This window comes from Mixophyes fleayi, chromosome 9, assembly GCF_038048845.1.
Source record: "Mixophyes fleayi isolate aMixFle1 chromosome 9, aMixFle1.hap1, whole genome shotgun sequence".
NCBI classification, from domain to species: Eukaryota; Metazoa; Chordata; class Amphibia; order Anura; family Limnodynastidae; genus Mixophyes; species Mixophyes fleayi.
In genome coordinates, this window is record NC_134410.1 from 119,865,904 (window position 1) to 119,890,841 (window position 24,938).

General features: G+C 40.8%; 1 protein-coding gene across 10 annotated transcripts in view; it reads right to left on the reverse strand.

Annotated features, from left to right (window-relative positions):
• Positions 1 to 24,938, reverse strand: part of RALGDS (ral guanine nucleotide dissociation stimulator) — a 165,299-nt gene that overhangs the window by 20,758 nt on the left and 119,603 nt on the right. For 4 of the 10 annotated variants that reach the window (XM_075185339.1, XM_075185330.1, XM_075185329.1 and 1 more), the window contains exon 1: positions 14,254 to 14,782. The exons of the other annotated variants lie outside the window; for them this stretch is intronic. In XM_075185339.1, coding sequence (XP_075041440.1) covers positions 14,254 to 14,439 — 186 coding nt within the window. In that variant the 5' untranslated portion in view covers positions 14,440 to 14,782. Of the gene's footprint in view, positions 1 to 14,253; positions 14,783 to 24,938 lie in introns of those variants that run through there. 10 annotated transcript variants of the gene reach the window in all.

Below are 24,938 nucleotides of genomic sequence, written 5' to 3' on the forward strand. Positions count from 1 at the left end.
TTTGTACCGGTGTGCCTGGTGCACAAGGAGCGTGCCCACAGCCCGCCTACGTGCGTCTAAGTGTGCAGAGGCGGGAAAAGTCCAAACTCATTACCTCAGAGCAGTGTTGGCTAACCTGTGACACTCCAGGTGTTGTGAAACTACAAGTCCCAGCATACCCTTCCAGTAATAAGCTGCTATATATTGGCAAAGCATGCTGGGACTTGTAGTTTCACAAACACCTGGAGTGTCACAGGTTAGCCAACACTGCCTTAGACTTCTATGACGCGTAAAAGATTAAAACTAATAGAGAAAAAAAAATGGGTACAAAAAAAGTGCACGTGACTCAGAACTTACACCCCCTCCTCCCCCTTCTCTGAACATACTATTGTGGTCAGGTTACCATAAGTGTTAGTCATTCTGCAACAATACAAAGATACACAGAGACAGCACAAAGACATAGAGTGCACTTTTGTTGCTGACCTTTACGGTCACTATAAGCCATTGTTTTTCGGGAGGACCTGACCTTTGTATGGTAACCAGTCACGTAATGAGGAAAGTACAGAAATCATGGAGATAAAATGACAATAGAGCCAACAGTACTGGCATGGAGGGAGGTAAAAATAAAATGAATGCTCTCCTTTCTAAGCTTAAAAACAGTAGTTGCTATCTGGAATTATTCTCTATCGGCCTATCGAGGAGCAACGTCAGGGCCCAAGGCTCAGATCACGGACGTCTGAGGCGATTCGTAATATCGATAATAACTCACAGTGGGGGGTGTTATTCATTATAACACACAAGTGATGACATCACAACTGGCCACTTATACAGATACTATTTACTGGAATTTATCCGGATATTAGCATCTCTCGGGATCGTTAGCCACCCCGTTGGTCTTGTGACACGGCCACAAAAAGGAGCCAGGAGCTCAACAGCGGATTAAGCCCGTAAACCTCTTAGCTTTAGCAGGAGACAGACTGTTCTGATTTGGGAACAGAGAAAGACCAGTCATTGTTTCTTGGAAATACAACAACAAAAAAATCCTCTATAATCCATTGGATGGTGAATAATATACAATATCATCCGTACATTTGGCAAGTCTCCCGTCTGGGCACACGTTTTATAATCGAAAGGATGGGTTTATTTATATATTTATTTATTTTTTAAAACTACAAAGTTCCTTTTTTCTATGCATTCACAAGACTGCCTTTAAAGTGTACCTGTTGCATACACAGAGCGGAGGCAGCCATTTTGTGGGCGGGACAAATACTGAAATGCAGCCTAAGAACTAGCGGCATCCATGAGGCATAACTATTGGTCCAGGACACAAAATGGCTGCATCCACCGTGCACAGGTAACAGGTACACACTTGAGCAGACACACTGGAGACACCGATCTCTTAATTGGAAAATCTCTCCCAACGTCGCTAAAGATCCAACAAACCTCAGTATTGCAGCAATAAAAGAAAAGGTCTCTCAATACAGCAGAGGCTATTGTTACCGATAGTAAACTTTGGCGTGCATGGTGTATATACTCTTTAAACACCACACGCCCATGTACAACAAATCTTTTGTTCGTCAACAATTGAAAACATTCCAGACCACAGATTCATCAATTCCCTTCTACAACGACATAGAGATCATCCCTTAATGCCATAACAGAGCTGGTACGAGGTTCCAAAAAGGTGAGAGCCGGTATTGTATTGTGAACGGAGACAGAACGTCCAGTAACGGAGCCAAGAGGATTCCAAACCACAGTCTGGCAAACGCCTCATGCCTCAGAGACTCAATAGGCTGCGTTCTCAGGAACATTGGCTCAGCATACAAAATGGCTGCCACCAATCGTGTACAGGCGACAGGTAGCCGAAAAAATGGCTCCCCTCCTCCTTTCATGGGTAACTCGTATGCCTTTTAGCGCTACTGAATGTTTCCACATAGAAAGAGAACAGTCTTCATTACTCCTCTATTTGTTACTTGCTTCTGTATCTGGCGCTACGGAATCTGTGGCGCCTTATAAATAAATAATACTAACTGCACAGGACACCTGTTATTATATTATACCAATGTGCCTCTGAAGTGTATGGCTTCCCAGTTTATCACTTGTGTCTAATAATACAGTAATTTGCCACGGCTAAGTGAGCGCTTCTGCAGAGCAATTATCATCCCCGACACGCCGCACTCATCATCGCTGAAGACGCCACGAGAACGGACAAGCGTAAAGGTCGGGAGCACTGTGTAGCGATATGAGCCAAGGAGGATATATTACCTCAGATATGAGGCAGAGAGAGTAACTGAAGTTAGAACACTGTATTAGATTATTACCATATTATTATTGATTATCCATTCCAACAGCAGATATCCAAGGTTACGCTTTAAGCAAATTACAGATAAATAACGCATTTAACGTAGCGGAATATGATTATACCGAAATATACAAGAGCGACACTTCAAATTCATAACACAAAACAGCGCAAGTAAGATGGAACTTAAATGATAAAATCAGACATTTCCACACTATAGAATTTATATTCATCCTTATGTGCTATCATTTTCTTTGTGTTTAATAAATCTCTCAGTGAAAACAAAACAAAAACAAATCAAGGGCATTTTCGGAGCCAAGAATGTTAAGCTGAACAATGGAACGTCATTCATAGACTACAGTGAAACAGCGACACCTGAGGACGAATTATTATAAAAAATAGAATACTTTTAATCAACCAGTTATATCAACATTATCATTAATTATATAGATGGTAACAACAAATATATTATATAATTAGTATATCCACCACCATATTATGTGATCTTTCAGCTTCATAGTGTCTTATTAGCCACACTACTGAGGAGTAGGGAGAATAACTTGTTTAAAACATTTCCCTGCGATGGGAGAACCTGAGCTACTGAATGCCATTATAGTTCTCAAAACATTCTTGTACATAGCACGTAGTATATATAAGCAGATTGTCTGTCATATCTCAGGCAAGGACACGGTTAAATCGACCCAGTAAACAGCTGGAGCAGATATAATTAAGACGGCTTTACAATGGGGAAAGGGAGTTTATTTTTTTAAGAATGACCTGGGATATGAATAGGGGAAGGGAGAGCTCAGCCACTTCTCTGTTTGTCAGCAACAATGGCTGTTTGACTGGAGACAATCTCTTATCCTTGTACAAATGATCTGTCTTGGATGAGGGGACTGGAATTACACGGATGGATTCCTGCTAAATGCCCCCAGCCGTAGCCCAGATACCCACCGTAACAATGGCTAACCTTCCTGCTAGCAGCAAAATGAAGAAATACTCAGAATTAAAACAAAAATCGATAGCTGTAAAATTGTCTTTTATAACAATTGTGTAAAAATTTAATGGCCTACATTGGAGGCAGCCATTTTGTTAGTTAAACCAATATACAGAAGTACAGTCTATCCATTCACTAGGGGCATCACTGAGGCAATATAATCATTCGATCCTAGTGGTTTAGCCCACAAAATGGCTACCTGCGTTATGTGTAGGTGACGAAACGCGCTGAGCAGTTTACAATCCGGGGCAGATTTAGCTCTTGAAAAGTTGCATAAGTCTTTGCAAACTCATTATGTAATGAGCACACAAACTGCACGGAACAGTAACCTGTGAGTGTAGAAGGAACAATCTCGCCTCCCTGGACGGTGCTTCAGGTTACCCACAATGCCTTGCATCTGCCCTACCTAAGATCCTGGAAAAAGCCGGAAGTGTAAGTGAAGTGGGGTGACCTGTAGATCCAGAGGTCACGCAAACAATAAGTGAGGCCAAGGCAATATCTTAGGACGTCTGCAACCTGTATTCATAAAATAGCACAACCTAAGGGTATTGTGAAGCTTATATAATAATATTATACATTATGATATATTCCTTTATCCAAGACTGAAAAATATCATATATACTTAATCAGTTCTCCCCCTAAATATGTGCATAATAAAATGATGTGGGATTTGCAAAAATATTAACATTTTGATATTGGGTTATAGGTTTAGACCAGTGTTGGCTAACCTGTGACACTCCAGGTGTTGTGAAACTACAAGTCCCAGCATGCTTTGCCAATATATATAGCAGCTTATTGCTGGAAGAGTATGCTGGGACTTGTAGTTTCACAACACCTGGAGTGTCACAGGTTAGCCAACACCGGTTTAGACCAAACACGATGGGAAATCAGGATTTGGGGACCGGAATTAATTACCAGCATCACTATTCCTGGATTCCCAACACCCCTAAAAATCTACTTGCAAGAAGAATAGTTGGGAACTACTCATTGTTTTGGAATATTGCCCTTCGAATTAACAAGGATGTGACATAACATATACACAATACTAAGCCGCATGGGGGGTGAATATACTGGAATTCACCTTATCTCTAAAGAGACACCAAAAAAAAAATGTTTAGTTTTAAAAGACAACAAAAATCTAAAAATAAACTACTTTAGAGACATCTTGTTCAGGACAAAATAAAATAAAATAAAATAATGATAACAATGTACGTGTAGGAATGTGTTCAGAACTTTATTTTTTCCCTCGGCTACAAATAGCTCCCATTCTAATTATTCTTGTCAGATAAACTTGAATAGCGTCAGCTTGATTGAGGCTGCCTCCCCCACCTCACCAAATATATTGACATTTTAAGATTACCTCACGGTTTCATGGGATTTTTATGTAAGAAACCCACACTGCCATCTGGTCCTAGAATTAGTGGGAGGATTTGAAAAGTAAAACATGACACATTTTGGTTGCCTATATGCCCCCTAAGAAAATTAAGGTAGAGACGTCACTAGTTTGGCCACGTCAATAGCGCCCCTATTTACGTATATGTATTTATAGCTGAAATCTTTATGTAGTTTACCACAGAAACTTATACAAAAAGGTACCACCGATTAGTTAATTGTAAATGACATGTTGATGTCCTCCGAGACGTAAAATAAGCTCATTTTAGTCGTTCCTCTGGTGGGAGAATGAATAAGACGATTGTAAATCTCCCTTTTACAAAACGTACTTTCTAACAAATGAAAAAGAAAACTATTACATAGGTCGAAATGTTCAGATACAATCATGTGAGCCCCGATGTATCATAATGAGCAGCCATTGAACATTCACATAAAATGGCTTCCTTGAGCGACACTGTGCAACTAGTGCATTTTTGGTTTAATGTTTATATATATTCAAATTAAATTGTTTGCTTTACCCAGCAACTAATTTCCCCATTAACCACAGAAAGAAAAATGGAAACTGTAAACTAAGGGAAGTTACTGATTTAAAAATACGTCAAGGTTGTCCAGTGCAAATAGCAAACGCCCCCCCCCCCCCCCCCAAAAAAAAATCACTTATTCATTCCGGCTGCTGTGGTTGAGGCAGGGCAACATAAGGGTATAGATCGAACAAATAGGCTTGAGGCAATGACCCATTTCACAATCTATGGCAAGGATTTACAAAAATAGAGTATTGATTATTTAAATCGCCGAAAGGAAGGGACCTTGACATGTGTCAGTGTTACAATTTGCTAATTATTTTAAGAGATGAGCATTTTAACTATTAAAAAAAAAAAAACAGCCCCATAACAACCCCCCTTAATAAGCTAAATGAATATACTTTGCACAGGCACAGTAAGACTGGCTACAGCCAACCCTGCCACTCCGCACAAACTGCAGGCCCAATTGGTCAATTTTAAATAAAATGATCCCCCAATGTGCCTGAAACGAGGTCAGGCGATGACCCCCAAACACGTCATGTATGAAGTGACCGTTTGACCCTTAAACACAGACAACAGGCGGCCGTGCCCTTCTCAGTCAGCGAAACATTAATAATGGCTCAGAAAAGCACGCTGGTCACACGGATTGCGGGACACGTTACAAGGTTGGGACGCCAAAACTGCTGAGGCAAAAATCAAATTAAAGTTCTCTGGTTACGGCAAATGAGGCTCAGAGGGGTACAACTGGAGTATAAAGAAACATTTCCTGGAAAAAAAACAAAAACACGATATAGAAAACAAACCAAGATCCCCCAGGGTATCAATCTAATCCTCATAGCTTCTGCCTTGTTATTACACCTGTAGCAAAGGAAAAATTAAAAGCTTTCCAGGTCTGTCACCGCCCCAGGCCAAGCATCTGCTTTCCAGCGCCATCAAAGGCCTTGTGGAAACGACATGTTTTCAGTTCCTTGACATGTGCAAAGATCACAGCAAAAATACAGAGAGCAGCATCTACCCACATCAAAATAACAACAACATACAAACATCAGGTCAATAAACAATAAATAGAAGTATTAAAGTGGAACAGTCCCCCTACATATAGCGAACGCAGCCATTTTGTAGGCTGAACCTATCTTCACAAGAATGCAGCTTATCAAGTCACTAGTATATCACGGAGGCATGAGGCACTTTGTGTCTCATGCCTCAGTGATGTAACTAGTTCCTCCTAGTGAACAGACCATTGGTTAGGTCCACAAAATGGCTGCCTACACTGTTGCACAGGCGCCAGGAACACTACGACAATAGTCTCTTCCTTGTATTCTCAGACCATTTTGAGCGGCAGACATACTGCGATATGTCACACACAAAAACTGCTGAATGAATGCTTCTTATATCAACATCTTTCCTGCTACATTGTGCGATTCTGTAATTACAGATCTCCCACCTGTTTCGGTTATTGCTTTGGCAGACCCCACTGTAGCCACATGAGGGAGTGAGAGGCGAAATTACGTGGCTAACGCTTTCACTGCCGAAAACCTGACCTCGGCTCGTGGACAGCCGCTTGGTCTATTTGTCTGTGGTGCTTTAATCTACCCAACAGTTACAGTATTAACATAGCGGCCATCTTTAGTCCTCCATTGACCTCCCTCCACAAAACTTATTATTTATTAATTGTCATTAATTGGTATTTATATAGTATCTACAGTCTCTCCCCCAGTGGAGCTTACAATCTATATTCCCTACCACACACACACATACTAGGGTTAATTTCATTAGAGCCAATTAACCTACCATGTATGCCTATGGAGTTTGGGAGGGAACCGGAGCACCCAGAGGAAACATGGTTAGAACATACAATCACCACACAGAAAATGCTATGGTCGGAATCGAACGCAATGCTAACCACCTTGCCACCAGAATCAAAATGCCCGTTGATATATTACCCTAGGCTTAAGAGATCTTAGGCATACCTTACATGTGTTCTTAAATTCATACTTAAGCATTTCTGTTCATCCATTAAATATAACAATATGTAACACCATTAGAGGATACCACATGTACGAGGATTCATTATTTTAAAACAAATCTCTTTATTTTGCAGTGCTGCTTAAAACGCTTGGTTGCGGAAAAACAAATCCATCTTTTGCACTTGTATTTCTAAAGCAACTTCAAATTCATAGTGATCCATTCAGTGGTGGAAGGGAGCTGATACATGGTATATGGTAGATGTCAATACGTCACCTCTCTAAATTTTCACTTTGACCACTGGATGGATTCTTACCCTAAACATGGTACTGGTAAATGTTCACTTGTTGACGAGAGATAAAACATAACAAATAAGCTCCGTATAGAATAACATTGCTGACCTGGCGCTCTAAAGCTGGTATTAAACAAAATAATCCTTATTAACGTCGTACAGCAAGTGCTGCTTTTGCAATTATGTTTACATAACATTTTTATATCTTTACAGGATCTGTGTTTTTTATTTTTTCCTCTCAACAGAGCTGAGCATCCTGGGTAGACACAAGAATCCGCAGATGGTAGGAGGCCCAGCCAGGAAAAATAAACTGGATTTTGGACACCCAAAAAAAACTGAAGGAAGCAGAGTTCCAGTACATCATATGGTTCTTTGATGCAGTTTTCTGCAAAATCTTACCTCATAAAACACCATTACCAGAACATTTAAAAACAGCAGCATGAGAGAGAGCCACGTTTTTATATACTTTTAAAACACTTAACTTTCCCCTTCCTTTGTTTAGTAAGCTCAGCAAGATGGTGTCATAAAAAATAAAAATAAACGGTAGAGGTAGAAATAAAACCCGTGGCGTATTTCCCATTCATTCAGGATCATTATTTTTACAGAGAGATAAGGTACCATTGCTGGGTTAAAGGTCGCTAAAAGGTAAATATTAAACGCTTGCTCAGATAAGGCCTAGAATGCTTTGGTTGTCCTGATGCTCTGTCCTGCTGCTGACATTTCCCACATAATCTTTTCCAGGCCTATGCAGAATCTGTAATCTGAGGCCGTGGTTCAATAAAGGACTGATCTATTCTTTCCTTTTTCTTGTGTTTCTTTTTTTCCCCAGTTCTTATTCCCTTCACAGATTCAGATTAATAAGAATGGCAAGAAGAGAATGCACCACCGAAGAATTGGTGGGGAAAAAATAAGATTTGAAAACCTAATTCTTGTGCGTCCAGTCGATTCATCATCAGCATCCATTTATATAGCTCCACTAATTCCGCAGCGCTGTACAAAGAACTCACATCAGTCCCTGCCCCATTGGAGCTTACAGTCTAAATTCCCTAACACACACACACACACACACACACACACACACACACACAGACAGACAGACAGAGAGAGAGAGAGACTAGGGTCAATTTTGATAGCAGCCAATTAACCTACCAGTATGTTTTTGGAGTGTGGGAGGAAACCAGAGCACCCGGAGGAAACCCACGCAAACACAGGGAGAACATACAAACTCCACACAGATAAGGCCACGGTCGGGAATCAAACTCATGACCCCAGTGCTGTGAGGCAGAAGTGATAACCACTAAGCCATTAACATGGATAAGTCACTTAAATCGACTTTGGAACAAATAAAGAGTTATGCTAGCCACAGCCAGGCCGATTCTGGATCAGTTTCCAATATGGGCACCAAAGTGGGTGGACAGATCGAGTCCTTTTCAGTGATCCTTAACCATTACGATGGGATCATTCCTGGACATGCCAATCATTTTGGGACAACATATGCACCAATATTGGGCAAATCTGCTGATAATGTGCGTATGGGGCCAGCAGGGCACATGTAGATAAATAGGTTACTTACACTGCACTGTCTTAACGTGTTTAGATGTAATTGTATGACCGAGATATAATTTGTCACTTCATCTGTCGCCAAACTACATTTCCCATGTTACCCAGCAAGCCGAGAGGCGCTTTATGTATAAAAGACAAGTATTTACCCACATAGAGGGACGTTGTACTCCAGGATCACTACATGTCAAACACAGGTCAGGCATTATCTGAATTTCCCCTTTATTATCTAAACACAAACAGTACAATTATACTGGCACAGACAACATTGTCTCCCTTGCTGTCAGTTCAGTATCTATATAACACTGTAATATACAGAAGAATGAAAAAGGTTTTTGCTCCTCAAAGCAAACTCAAAGTCTAAACTACAATGGCAATTTAAAGCAATTTAAATGGGATAATTTATGTAACAATGACCTCATCAAATCAACTAGGGACACGGGAAGAAAATATTCTGGTGTCCTTTTAAATAAGGCAGATTCATTTGGTCAACAAACCAAAAACATCTGTGTTGTCCTCAAACTTGCAAGACTTTAACACCTTTTGTTGCCAAGGAGCTAGCACTTCATTGTAGGATAACAGTGGTTCATTCCTCTGGCAACCAAGTGGTAATCGAAAGCCGTACCATAACTCATTGGGACCACCGGAGCTCAAAAGCAACAGATGCTTTTGTATGGATTAAATTAATGCTGTGCATTGCTTAATGCTCACTAGCATGGTATAGAAGGAAATATATATACGCTCCCATCTGTATTAAATATCCCTACACTATCTGTTGAGGGTTATGTAAGGGTGTGTTCACTTAATATATTTTCTCATGTAACTTTATTAAAAATAAGATATAGAGTTATATCCTGCGTCTTAAAAGCATAAAAGCCCGTAATGTAATTTGTTACAACACTGAACTCTACAAGACGCCTCAGACTTTTCCCACTGGGGTAATGTATCACATGTATTGTGTATGAAAGAGGTTATTTGCTATATAACTTCCATTGACGTAAATAAGCTATACAGGTAAACACGCAACAGGTAGAATATAATACAACTTAAGAGGTTACACCCAACCTTCGTCTACAAAAAAAAAGTAAAAAAAAAAAAAAAAGAGCAATATGTAATAGACCGATCACTTTGACAAGTATCTTTAATTAGGCATTGTATGGTAGCGCTATGATGCGTTTTAAGAAAGGGTGGTGCCGTTGTTGCGCGGCTATTCAACAAAGGAGGAATATAAAGCAGAAATAGAACGAAAAGGAAACCAAATAACACACAATGTTATGAACACACCATAATATAACACGAATTGTGGTCAGTTTTGAAATATTTTATGCAGAACCACAGTCAAATCAGTTGTGTCTCAACAAATTCTATTTATAGTGGGATATTATGAAATGAATGCACTGTAGACTTAAAATACACAAGTCTATGCAAGTTGGGGTAATGGTTATGAGGTGAAAAGTAAGGCACTTTTGCCAGGTTTTCTCTGGGTTAACTTTCTAGAAGGTCCCCTTACGGTCTACAGCCCACCTGGTAACGTAAAGTGAACCTGTGGCCTACTCGCGTTGGTGGCGGCCATTTTGTGACTGAACCGAAAAGTTGTTAGTAAATTGGTAGGTTGTATAATAGTTAAGACTCCAATGCGTGCAAGTGATACGTACAATTTAAGTGGTGTATACATGCTTGCGTACTACAGGTTTTGTCGCAAAATTAGCTTCCCGTGCATGTACAGCGTGCGCGCTCTGTTATTCCACAGCGTTAAGAAACTTATCACGCGCTCCCTGAATCATCCCAGCCAAGCAGAAAGGCCTCAGTTCTCCCATTCCTGTATCCCGGAGAGAGAAAGGATGCGGAGGAATGTGTTGAGGCAGATAATAAGCAGCCAGCATCTGCAAAGCATTAGCAGAGCCATGTGATTTGTACAGGGGTGGGTAAGAGGGTTAAGAGAGGGGGGGAGACCACAAAACTTTATCCCCTCCCTTTGAACTCAGCAGAGTATAAACAAGAGCCCCCCCCCCCCCCCCCCTCTGCTTTCTCTGGAGCTTTAACCCCTTAGGGTCTATAACACTTTACAATCTTAAAATATTGTTCATTATTTTTAAAATATGTGTATATTGTTTTGATTGTGTTGGTGAAAGACCCTTAAAACAAACTTACAGAACTAAATATCCATCTTTGCCCAAACCTGTGAGAGAAAATAAGATACCCTCCCCACACAAAAAAACATCAACAAAAAGCCATGCATATGGCATGTACTAATGAAACAGCTGCAGGACGCCTTTGGCAAATGCCTTGCTATATCCTTTTAATGCGTTCCATTATTCCTTTAAAGAGAAAGCAATCATAGCTTTTCAGAACGGAGATTTTAAAGATGCCAAATTATCTATCCCATGTACGCTGTGAACGCTTGCTTGGATCCATTCTCCATAGGGGTCTATGGCCCTTAATCTGCGATGCATTCAGGCTGGTTTGAATAATATACCCTAGTAAGCTGCACGAAAAGCCCCAATGTAAACAAACCCTTAGTTAAGAGTGGAAATCAAACTTAAAAGAGTACAAAAATAGTAGCCAAGCAGTAAGCAATAATCCTCAGCATCACTGCTCCTTAACCTGTTCCCAGAATCCTCTGCAGCTACCTAAAGATTGTAGTCTATTGTTTCAAATATACCAGAGAGAAGAAGACAAGATGGCGGATGAACAGAACTGGGCTAATATCACTGTGTTATTAGCCACAAAGGTTTATTGGATTGCAATACTACAGGTCCCATTAATATAGTTACCTTATGTATTTTAGGTAGAATTGCCAGACTTTTATACACCGAGAGATGTTACACACCCACACAACAGCATCAATAAATCCAAAAATATACATGCAAACCAACATAAACGCACCTATATATAAAGGTTTTACAATATATCTGAAATCTTTTCTGTCAGAGTAAAAGGAAGTAAATCTATAAATATGAACCTGCTTTGTTTATGTCGGAGACAGTGCAGAGAGGATGCACCGTGATCCAGGGGCTGAACAGGGGGGGCATTTGCCCCCCAGGCCGGTCAGATATTGGGCTATCTTGGGCTGGGTCACTGGGCTACTTGTATTTTTTTCCCCTTTAAAATGTTCCTAACAGGCTGCTGAGACAAGTTTCACCCCCCAGGCTAAAATTTGCCAGCCCTCCCCTGCTGTGATCATGGAGAAAATCCAGGGGTCAGACATCTCCATCTTTGCAAACAATTGCAATCTGAATGATTAAATGTCTGCTAGGTTGCTGTGAGTTACAGGCAATCCAAACCATGCCCCTGGTTATTATGTTACCACATTATACCCTAAAAGGGCTTCAGCGGGCTTCCACCAAATCCCCTCCTCTTCAGAAACATCTGTCAGACCGTAGGAACAAACACACGGCATTATATCACATCCAAATTCTTGGGAGTTATCTTGCCATTATCTTATCCGTATTCGCCTCAGGCACAGGGGCTCCAAATAGTAAATAATTCAATATATAGCATAAATTAAAGGTCAAAAACACCCAAAATATGAGCTTATACAATATATATATTCCCAAACCATAACTAAAATTAGGACAATGACTACAGACCTCGCAAACATTTTAGGCTCATAAAGGCTCCCTGTATTATCCTTCAGTGAACTTATTACATAGACCAAATTTGCACAGTGTAATACGTCTCCTGTATGGCGAAGCCCCTGCATTTTAAGGTCAGTGGTCTGTTGGGGTTTAGTGGTTCTTCAAGGACCACAAACGAACATCCAACTCCTTGCATATAACAACCACTAATGTATAAAGATCCCATCAGGACCGAATACAAAAAAAAAATTAAAAACAATAATGGCTATATTATTGGGGGGGGTCAATAAGTTTTATAAACACATTTGGAAATGTTACAAGAGGCTGTTTTACACAGAAACACTATCGGTCACCTTAAAAGTACATATCCAGATTTCTCTTCTGAATAGGGATGGCTGGCTCATGACATGAAATATTGCATTCATCACTCCGTGGGAGCTGGATTGTCCCTGACAAAATGGTCTCAGGCTGATGGCATCTCTCCATCCTACACCCCCCAAAATCCAGACCCTGTAAATAATCTGCAGATATAATTAAGATGGAATGACTGTTCCTGCAGGGAGCCTATACACCACCAGGACATAGCTGGGGTATTTGGTCTTTTCATCACAGTTGGAATCTACAAACCTTTCATGGCCAGGGGGCCAGAATAATTACTGGCCAGACCTCTGCCTGTGGGCAACAACTGCTGTCTGTGCATTAAATAAACAAAAGCAAGTTCGGTTAAGAGTGTTGCTAAGGGTTAAGTTACCTTATTTTCATACCTAAAGCTAAAAAATCCAACAAACCAATAGGGGCTTCCATAAGCATCTATATGAGATCAATGTACTTATGATTATTTATCAATCAAGGACCATGACTGTTCCATACATTACAGTCTATGCCAAAATGATCTACAGTATAGTGTTATTCTTCTACCAATTCCCAGCTACTGCCTTGTAGCAATACATTGTGCATTAATATATTCCAAAGACTAATGTACGGTATTATCATGGAAATAGCAGCACAATTATAATGCTACAGTTGGCACCATCCACTGTCTTCTCTTTGATCGGCTAATCCCCTTTCACAGTCCAGGTCTTTGGGTCCAATAAACCGATCCATCGATGTGGTTTTTCCATCCGCCATAATCCACTGATGATTAAAATTCCATCCATTACCACAATTTAACCCAACCGACCCTGGATGCCAAAAACAAACCAGAGACTGCAAAATCTAAGAGCTGCTGCAGACCTGATCACGCTTTAGGGACACAGCCTGCAAAGAAATCTCTTTACAACCAAAAGAGCTAGCAATCTGTTAACCATGTCGCTACTGGAAAAACTAGTTTTGCCAACTCGTCCTACCAGTTTATAAAGAATGAGTAATGTAACTTCAATTCAACACGTGTCCCATTACAAATAAGAAGGTGAACAATATACTTTCACTTAATACAAACAAAAAACATATTTGTTACTATGACTGATTGGATTGAGAAAAACAAACAAACAAACAAGATCTCATTATTTATAAATTGGGAGTCAGCCTCCAGCACCCAAATGGTTTGCACAAATTATTACATTGAAATGTATCTAAAAAGTAAAGATGCCAATAATTGTAACACTATTAGGGAGGGAAGGGAAAGGGGGGTTGTTTTGGAGACTCCACAAACATGAAAGCTTTGAGCTCACCTCCAGAGGGGGTAGGTCAGGGTCCAGCTGAGTGAAGCTGCTGAGGACTACAGAGCTGCTGTCCCCGGCCACCTCCAGCTTCACTTCATCCCACAGGCTTCTCATCTTCCTGGAGCCATCAAACATCTTCTCCGGGGTGCTGGTGGTCTTGTCATGGTGGGGCTCCAGCAACATTAGGAAAATCATGGGGACTATAGAGAGGGGGGGGGGGGGAGGGGGGTTGTTGTCAGTTCAGCATCTCCAAAGGGTAGAGCTCAGCCTGGGACAAGGCTGGTCTGGGACTCTCCCTCTCAGGCAAGGGGACATAAACCAAGCTGTGATCCTTTATGCTGGGGATCCTCAGGACTGTGATCCCGATTTCTGCTGCACTAGTAAGCACTGTGCTGTCCTATGCAGTGGTTTCTGCAATGCCTTGTGCTGGTGTCCTCTGTGCTGGGCTGAAATACTCACAGTCACTGGGTCTGTGATCCTGTTACTGTGCTGAGTGCTCCCTTGTTACTGAGCTGAGTGCTCCCTTGTTACTGTGCTGAGTGCTCCCTTGTTGCTGTGCTGAGTGCTCCCTTGTGCTGGTGCCCTCTGTGCTGCTGGTGGTCCTGAGAGCTCCCTGCAGTGTCTGTGCTGTGTGCTGTGTGCTGGGCTCCCTGCAGTGTCTGTGCTGTGTGCTGGGCTCAGCTCTCTCCTCTGTAGTGAAGGGTTTTCCTGGGCTGTACTTTGCCATTCACACTCACAGCTCGGAGGCCACACCCACGCAGTGACGTCACTCCCACATATAATGGAATGGAGCTAGAGAGCTGGGGCTGGTGACAAAACCCGGCCTGGATCTGGCAGGGATCTGGGAGCTCAGTAACCTGCACCCTGTAGACATGACTATTACTAAGTTCTGACATACAAATGGGCAACATGAGGCAATTTGTATCTCTCTCATTCTCAACTGTTATAAATTTACTTCAGTTTTTAAAGATTGGTCCCTGAAAGCTGTCTTGTCACAATGTTTATTTTGATTAAAATATAAAAACCTGTCTTGTTTTGTCTCCTTATGCTCTCATGCTGTGTATATTTATAGAAGGGATAACATTAAACATAACATAAGACCATTGTGCCCCACGCAGTCGTGTATTTCTATAGCACAGTGTTGGCTAACCTGTGACACTCCAGGTGTTTGTGAAACTACAAGTCCCAGCATGCTTTGCCAATATATCGCAGCTTATTGCTAGGAGGGTATGCTGGCACTTGTAGTTTCACAACACCTGGAGTGTCACAGGTTAGATAACAATGCTATATAGCACCACCATAGCAAACGGCACTGTACAGAGCATATGGAATCACTCAAATTAGTCCCTGGGTCATTGGAGCTTACAGTCTAAATCCCCTACCGCATACAGACATTAGGGTTCATTTTTAGTCAGCAGCCAATTAAGCTACCAGTATGTTTTTCGACTGTGGGTGGAAAACCAGTGCTCCTGGAGGAAACTCACGCAAATATTGGAGAACATACAAAATCCACAAAGATAGGTTGGAATTGAACTCAGGACCCCAGCGGTTTGAGGTAGCAATGCTAAACACTGTGCCACCATGCTGTAATATTGGGGGCTGTATCGTTTCCAAATCTCTGATTGGTCAGCCCCACATGTATAAGACCGTGCATTATTAGAGGACCCCGAAACCCCGGCAGCGCATGCTCAGGAGAGGCCTGTTCTGGCCCTGATTTTGCTAGTACACTTCATCCTACTGCTAACCCCCACATAGCAGGACAGGGGGCGTGGTCACTGCGCAATGGGGCGTGGTCACATTGCAGTATAGGCGTGGCTACGTCCCCAGGGGGCTGCCTAGTGCTGTAAAGCGCTAGGTTGCCCATTACATACCTCCTTGTCCTCAACGTTCCCACCCGTGAGACCGAGCTCTGAAGTTGTCAAGTGTGCTACCGGCAACCTGTATTAAAGCATGAAAAACCAAACATGCAATATCCTAATAGAGCACTAAGCTTTTATGTCACAGTAGCGTGAACTATAGCATTGGTGCCTATTTATTCTACTTTATTAGCAGTGTGCAAAAGGCAATGATGTGCTTTAACCCACATCGATAAATCAGATACGCAAGTAGCAGTGCATTGTGGGTAGACAGATAAACACTGACGTCTGATCTGTTGCTATGGGTTACAGTACAATATCACTTTTTGCACCCTGTTATTAAACAAGCCCCATTCCCTGTGTGCAGTCCATGGGGGGAATTCAATTAGCCGTGAGGTGTCTCCGCAACGCCCGTGAGACATTTCACAGCGGAGATTTGACAGAAATAATTGCTAATTTTTCCCTCGCACCCCATGTAAAGAAAATGTAAAGAAAGCTCTGCCAGACAGTAAACAATGCAAAAGAGATCTGTAATTCAAATAGTCTCCTCACTGACTCAGATTTTGACTGGTGTGAGGGATAGAGTGAGATCTTGTGCAAAATCATGTTCTGTATCATTAAACCTGTATGCTACCGTTTCACTGACGTCTGTTCATCTCAGGGTTAAAAAGAGAAAAAAAAAACCCTCTTAATTGATAAAAGTTATAATTTTACGACTCTTGGTAGCTCAAGGTTCATGTTTAACTGCCCTCCCATAAAACAAGCTCGGATTAAATCACTCTGGTTGTTCTATTCAACTTTTAAGTGTAGTTAACATGCTGTAAAAATAATTGATAACACATACGGCTGATATATATTACCACCCTTTGTCCTTTCACCACAAAAAGATGTATCGCTAACCAAAGAAATAAGTGAGACATCATTGGTCCGATTCACGCCTGAAATGCGTAGAGTACGGAACTTGAGCGCTATTCCGTCCGTATTCAAACCCAAGCAGATCTCAAGATGCGTTTCAATTTAAATCTGGGTGTCAGTACGCTCTGACTAACCCGTTACATGTGCAATATAAAGTCACTAAATAAAATATTTTACAAAATGAATGAACTCATAATACTATAATAATTAATAAAAAATATGTTTTAAAAAATATATATTTTTACATTAAATACATAAATGTTCCTTATGCGCGGTGTACATACAGTCCGTTTTTTTCAGCAAAGATACAAAGGGACTTCCGTCCGAGCATCAGGCCCAATAGGTTTAATTATTATTAATTATTATTATTATTATTATTATTAAAGTTGGTTAATGATCTTAGTGGCAAATGTATGATTTTTGTTAACAAAATCAACGTAATATTACAAGGTATGAAAATATATTTGTCGATTATGGCTAATAAGTACAGTACCTCTCATAAGTGCATACTTGCCAACTCTCCCTGAATGTCAGGGAGACTCCCTGAACTAGGGGTGATCTCCCTCACTCCCTGAAGAGTCTGGCATTCTCCCTGATACTGAGCCAGTACAAGACGTGGTTGGGTTCGCCATCTGTGGCATGATGACACAGTTCAGAAATTGTGTCCTATGTCCATGTATTGATGCCTATGGAGGTGGCCATTTTCATGGAGACCAAGATTTAATGAAAGACTGACAGGTAAGACAACATGACTTCAGTAATGGAGACAGAAATGTAAAAGACACTTCAGTCTCTAGAGATTCATTAGCTGCTTTTCTTTAACGCATAGTTGCCTACTCTCCTGGAATGTCCGGGAGACTCCCGCATTTTTCGGAGACCTCCCGAGAGAGCAGGGCAACCTCCTGGTTCCCCCGCAATAAATAAGTGGCGGGGGAACATAATGATGCATATATATTATTATATCATATATATATATTAATGGCTGCGTCCGCCATGTATTATATGTTTTACCACACAGGAGGCGTTGCATGCGTCAAATGTTATAGGTTACTGAAGTGTTGCAGGGTCACCAAAAATGCTTTGACTAAATAAAAAGTTCAGCAGCTGAGACTGGAGTCACAAGACTAAGCCAACAAAAATATGCTGAAAGATGTTGGGTTTTAACTCTATTTCCTTAATATTTCCGAAAAGTGCTGAGCTGTCGCTCTGCGGTGTTCCGCTGTGGAATGTGGACACAACAGGAAGTGCTCGGGAAAGGAGCCCTGTTCTTTAGCCAATCCAGTGTCAGGATTTTTAATGTCATAATAATTTTCTCAGCTCTGCAGTTTTTCAGCTTTATTATAAACAGCAGTATGTGGACATGGATGAACTGTGATACTTTTTCCTTTATTTCATTCTTAATAACAGAAAAAGCATGGCTGACAAGCATCAGTAAATTAACTGACAGCAGCAAAATGCGTCAAATAATAGCCTAACAGTAAGAAAACAGTAGAGCAAAAATACTACTTTGAAGCTACTAAATTACACGTAGCATTTACCACACCAACGGCTCTGGGTCTACATAACATTATCATACTTTCTACCCGAATTTCGGGGACTCCTTAAGAAGTAGACATCCGCTTGGATCGTGGGAGGAGGCGGGGCTTAATGACACAATCGTGTTACCACTCCCCCTTTCTCGAAAGGAAGTAATGAAATGTTAGCTAGTATGAACATTATGAACTCTTTATTTCCATAAAAATGGGTCAGTAATACATTTTGCTCGTTATACTGCTTAGATATTTAACTTTAACAAGGGCTTGGACCGTCTGTACTAAATTTCGGCCTTCCTGTACTGATAAACCGGATATTGGTTCAGTTCACAAAATGGCTTCCTGCTTTCACTCTTTGCACGCAACAGGTCAACTCTAAAATTTGGAATAAGTTTAAATTTGGAATAGATCTACAGTATAAGAGTGATGTATTAGTTGTTGTTAGTATGACCAACAGCCATTGGAATTGAAAGAGAAGATACCCCCCTTTTAAACAATGGTGGTATTTTTGTTATTCTTTATTTAATTTGTTTGTCCATAGGGCTGCTAATCAGCCGTCAAACTGGTTCTTGTGAGAGGCCTTTGTAGTAAACATGCCTACATGTCCAGGAGCACACGTACACAGACAAATCCTAATAAAATGCTTAATGGTTGATGTTCTCACATAATAATATGTCCCCCTTTTAATATCCCTACTTATAAATCTAATAATAAATAAAGGACTTTGTCATATAAAGGAGATTATTCAAATATAAACACTGTATGGTGGAGGAGAAATTGATAAGCAGTCCGGCTCGGACCAATGCTCCTTATATCACAGTGAGGGTCATTTACCCTCTCGATATCATTACATGGGGAAACATTCTACCCGGATGCGCCCTTATCTTTACACTTGGTTATCCCTTATCCCAAGTATCCAATAATCCCTTCTGGGCTGGCTGATCCGTCACCGATGGCGGTTCCTCTACCGAAAACCAAAGCCTAACTCTGAGCACACCAAGCACAGGCCGCCGACTGCTCAATGTTTTCCGTCAGACACTATGATCAAACCATCTGGTGTGACACTCAAAGCACCAGCCGAAAAATGGCTCCGGGAGTAACAAAGCACAAGACAGCTAAACCGTAGAGTTTGGAACCCATCATCATCATAATTTATTTATATAGCACCACTAATTCCGCAGCGCTGTACAGAGAACCCACTCACATCAGTCCCTGCCCCCATTGGAGCTTACAGTCTAAATTCCCTAACACACATACACAGACAGAAACACAGAATAGGGTAAATTTTATAGCAGCCAATTTACCTACCAGTATGTTTTTGGATTGTGGGAGGAAACCGGAGCACCCGGAGGAAACCCACACAAACACGGGGAGGACATACAAACTCCTCACAGATAAGACCATGGTCGGGAATCGATCTCATGATCCCAGTACTGTGAAGCAAAAGTGCTAACCACTAAACCACCGTGCTGCCCAAACCCGGAGATATCCCAATGGGGGCACCAATAAACATGCCTCGAGCCGCCACTAAGAGACACCACAAGCCATGGAAATATATAATGTGGTCCAAGTGACACAACATGGACGTACCAAGGCTCACTGTGCCTGCCCACTTTAACCGCTTTAGAGAGGGGACAAATAAAATTTCGAACACACACCTCAGCTTTTAATGTCCTTAGCACTTAAGCATCCCTCAGTTCTAACAACTAATTACAGATTAGCACAGTGATACTAATTCCCACCCCTTGTCTTACTACAAAGGGAGTCCACAGGAAGGAACAGCTGGAAGTACCTTCACAATGAGGGTTCCATAAACTCCCTTTCAGACCAAGCTGGTGGCCTTAAATGATTGTTGCTGTTGTTGCTTTACAAGAATTAACCTCATTTTTTAGTAAATAGAAACAGAAACTACAGATCCAACATAATTTTACATGCAGAGAAATCAGAATAAACATATTTTACAATTGTAGCGGAGTTCAAATGGATTGTATTCACTGTGTTATAACAATAAAGAAAATTAATCAAAAATACCGATGGGCAAAACTATTGATTGCTATTTTGTGGGATTCAGAGTCTTTAATTAAGTTGGAGGCTGAAATACATTAATTTGTTGACGTGTAACGCTAAACAGAAAAAAGTAGTTAGTAACTTTACATATGATACAAATTTTAATCTGAATATAGTAAAAATATAAAATTAAACCCATTCTTTTAGCAACATTAGGGGGTAAATTTATCAAGCTGTGGGTTTGAAAAAGTGGAGATGTTGCCTATAGCAACCAATCAGATTCTCGTTATGGTTTATTTGGTACATTCTACAAAATGACAACTAGAATCTGATTGGTTGCTATAGGCAACATCTCCACTATTTCAAACCCGCAGCTTGATAAATTTACCCCTTCTGGTCTATTTATAAAACACAGAAAAACTCTAAATCATCTGAGGATGACAATTGAAGATCAAATGCGCAAAAAAAATGCTCTAGTGGTTAAATTCTAGTTTTTTTCTGTTTTTACTTATTTTATTTTCATTTTGTTTTTAAATATTTTATTTCTTTAACAAAATTAATAGACCTGTTAGGCATTGAGAGTGTGCGTCAAATGATTTATAATAATGCCCGTATGTACGAGGCCCTACACTTAAAATTGAGAGATTACTAATTGACCAATAGTGTTGACAATAACTCTCTGATTGTCAGAAATGACCACTGATTAAACTGATCACAAAGAAACACATATTCATCACGTGCTCATTCACTAAGCAGTGAGAGCCTAGTAAGACCTCTGCCGTGCACAGTCATCATGAAATGAAGTCTTACTTTGCAATACATGTACAATATTACATCGACTCAAAAGCCCTTCGTCTTCAATGGGGAAAAATCCTATTATCCTGAGGTGTGAGTCTGCGTTCATCCATAGCATACAATGGGACATTGAAGCTAGTGATCAAACCACAAGATCTCAGACATAAGAGAGCCCATTGTTGAGACAAGGTCATATTGGAGTTTTAATTTAAATTCAGTTTTCAGTGGAATATCATAAGTAAAACCCAGTCCCAAAAATTGACCTGGGGTCTGGCGCTCACCGGTCTTGTGGTTCTCTGATGACTAGTGAGCACGTATCACTGCTAAACTCGCTTCTACCTGCAGTTCTATTGTTAAATGTTCAGAGTGTATACAGGAGTATTGTTAAATGTTCAGAGTGTATACAGGAGTATTGTTAAATTAAGAGCATTAGTGTTATTTTACATTCCACATGTGCTTATTTGTTTATGCTGATTGTCTTGAGGACACAAAGCTCTTCACTGAGATGTCACATGTCCTTACATGAAACTTAAACCACAGCTGACAAAACCTGTATGAATCTCATCAGTATGTTTATTTAATGAGATAAACAAGGGGTGAAATTCCAGAGCCATTTAAGTCCCAGCAAGTAACTAGTTGTTATCATATAAATGAACTTCATGCAATTAGCTAACTCATCCAGTAAATTGATGCTGATAGCTCCGTACAGGTGAAGATGACTCAGACATCATTGTCAACAATGTGGAATTCACATGTATATTGGCAGCACGGTGGCTCAGTGGTTAGCACTTCTGCCTCACAGCACTGAGGTCATGAGTTCGATTCCCAATCATGGCCTGATTAGGTGAACTTAGGTGATTACCTAGGGCGCCAATGGTTAGATTGCAACCTCTTTAGCGACAGGACAGTTTATTTCATTGATCCAAGTCAGTGACTTGAGCAATTTGACAGACTTTCACAGAAATATGACAGAGTGCAGTGACCAACTTATGAATTTTTGTTTATTTTTTAAAGGCTAAAAGAATTTTTTAACATTCAAGTACACACAAGAAAATTAAATTCCCCTTTGTCTATGACATATTCCAATTTTAGTATTGCTACTTCCACAGTGATGAAAGTAAGGGGAAACAAGCAGGAACAGAGTTCTTGTAAGGCATTATTTGCATGACCGGAGATGCTGATAATCGGAAATTAAAGGCCAAAATAAAAATGTCTACATTCAGGCAAATTAAAGATTTTACTTGTAAATCTTTCTTTCCCGCAACTAGACATTTATTCAGCACTGACATATTTCTTGTCCGGTTTCATCATACTGAATAAATCTGTGCTCTGCATGTCGTTTCTGATCCATTGCGTTGGAGGACTCTTTAAAACTTTAAAATCCAGTAGGCCAGCTCAAATGCACAGTAGGTGCCAAAAAGCAGGGGTTCAAGGTGATGGACCAGCTTAAATGTTTCGCAGGCTCCACAATGCAGGGGGTCAGTAGTTGGTGGGTAGAAGAGTTTGATGGATAAAATGTTTTAGTTTGCCCGAAATTCCCTTTTTAAAAACATCATCTGCACAGTGTGCAAAGCAGATAATTGCTGCAGCTCAATAATGTCATATAGAAACGAGATCAATAAGCTCCTCCTCCGCCAGTCACTGAGAGGAGCACTGCTGTACAATTTAATGAGATGGGGAATGTTTAGGGCTTTTTAATGTATGTAAATTAGTTTATTCTAAGCACCTTGCTCCAAATTACAGTCATTACAGTCATTAGCACACACAGTAGAGAAGAAACTGTCTGTACAACAGAAGTTATCCGGTTCTGATTTGTCCCATATTTTAGGTTAATATGTTAATAACCTGTATAAGACAAATCTGTTGATATGAGTATTATTAATGAATATTAATAGTGCTCATTAAAAGATTAAATGGTGTAATACGCCTGTAATTCAGCAACGCATGACATTGCAAAAAATTTTAATCCTGTGGCTGGATCATTTAAATCTAGTGCTAGTTGCTGTGATAGTACGCAGATACAGTATAATCATCATCACCATTTATTTATATAGCACCACTAATTCCGCAGCGCTGTACAGAGAACTCACTCACATCAGTCCCTGCCCCATTGGGGCTTATAGTCTAAATCCCCAATATACACAGACAGACAGAGAGAGAGAGACTAGGGTCAACTTTGATACCAGCCAATTAACCTACCAGTATGTCTTTGGAGTGTGGGAGGAAACCAGAGCACCCGGAGGAAACCCACGCAAACACGAGAACATACAAACTCCACACAGATAAGGCCATGGTCGGGAATTGAACTCATGACCCCAGTGCTGTAAGGCAGAAGTGCTAACCACTGAGCCACAGTACTGCCTAATAATAAATATTGATAGACGGCTTCATATCTGAGCTGGTACAATACTAGAAGCTGTTTCTAGGGAATTACCGCCTTAGTCTTAGTAAATCGCCAGGGGCTGGCTGGGCCCTGATGATCGCTGGCTCCCTGCTGCTGTAAAGTATTTATCTTCAATAGGTGGGATTGAAATACTTCATTCATTTCCCGGCAGGACAGTCCTTTGGGCTAGACAGTTCTCTATCATAAATAGTTTTATATCAATAATTACAGCTGCTGCCACTAGGGAATGCCAACGGAGGGAGTCACAATTAATCCCCGTAGGACCGAGACTTAACCAACTACATACCAGGCAGGATAATTGCCGAGATCAAATGTGGAAACTTTAAGTTTGCAGCGTGTGGAGGGAAAATGTGCTGCGGAATATTGTGTTACAGTAAGAAAATAGCTTTAGCAGAGGATTGTGACCTGTTCCTTAGATTAGTCTAACGTTGCTGCTGGAAGCCTGACAAGGCTGTATAAGGGATACACTTGCACCCACGCCAGATCTCCTTTATCCAATAAAAATTGTGTCTCTAGGACTATTCCCCTGGAATCTATCTGACATTTCTACAGGCTGTGCCACAAAAACCCAAGAACCAATTAAAGGGGGGTTTATACCTTCGGATGACCGTAGCTAATTGTTTTTCATGCACCTTCCTTCGATTTTTTACATTGCTTTAACTTCCTAGTTTTATTTTGTGTTTGTCGCCAGAGCCGTTGTACCATCTAAGCAGTGTTGTGTAGTATTATTGCTCTTGGATATAAGATGGGCTGTTGGTAAAGTTGTATACATTGCACAGACTAGATGCCTGGATGATATAAAGGCCTTGGTGAAACCAGTAACACTTTGTTACCAAAGGGCTGTTTATAAATGGACAATATGGAGATCACCGGAAAACCAGAACTCCGCTTCTTACCCCAGCAGACAGGAGGTGAGGGCACCATCCTCTCCTCCAGGGCCTGTGAGAGTGGCGCCTGGCAGTGACATCATAGCCAAGCGCCACAATCCCAGCATATCATTAACATGGAGAAGCTAATGGCTCCCTCATGTCACTGTCCATCACTACATGTGGGAGAGCGGCTGAGACATGAAAAACACTGGATAAGTGACATTATTTTACTCTTCCAGTGTTTAAGGTGCCCCCTACCTATTGTTGTCTAGGTTCCCTACTGGTAGCATCAACCCTGTGAACAGCTATATATTAT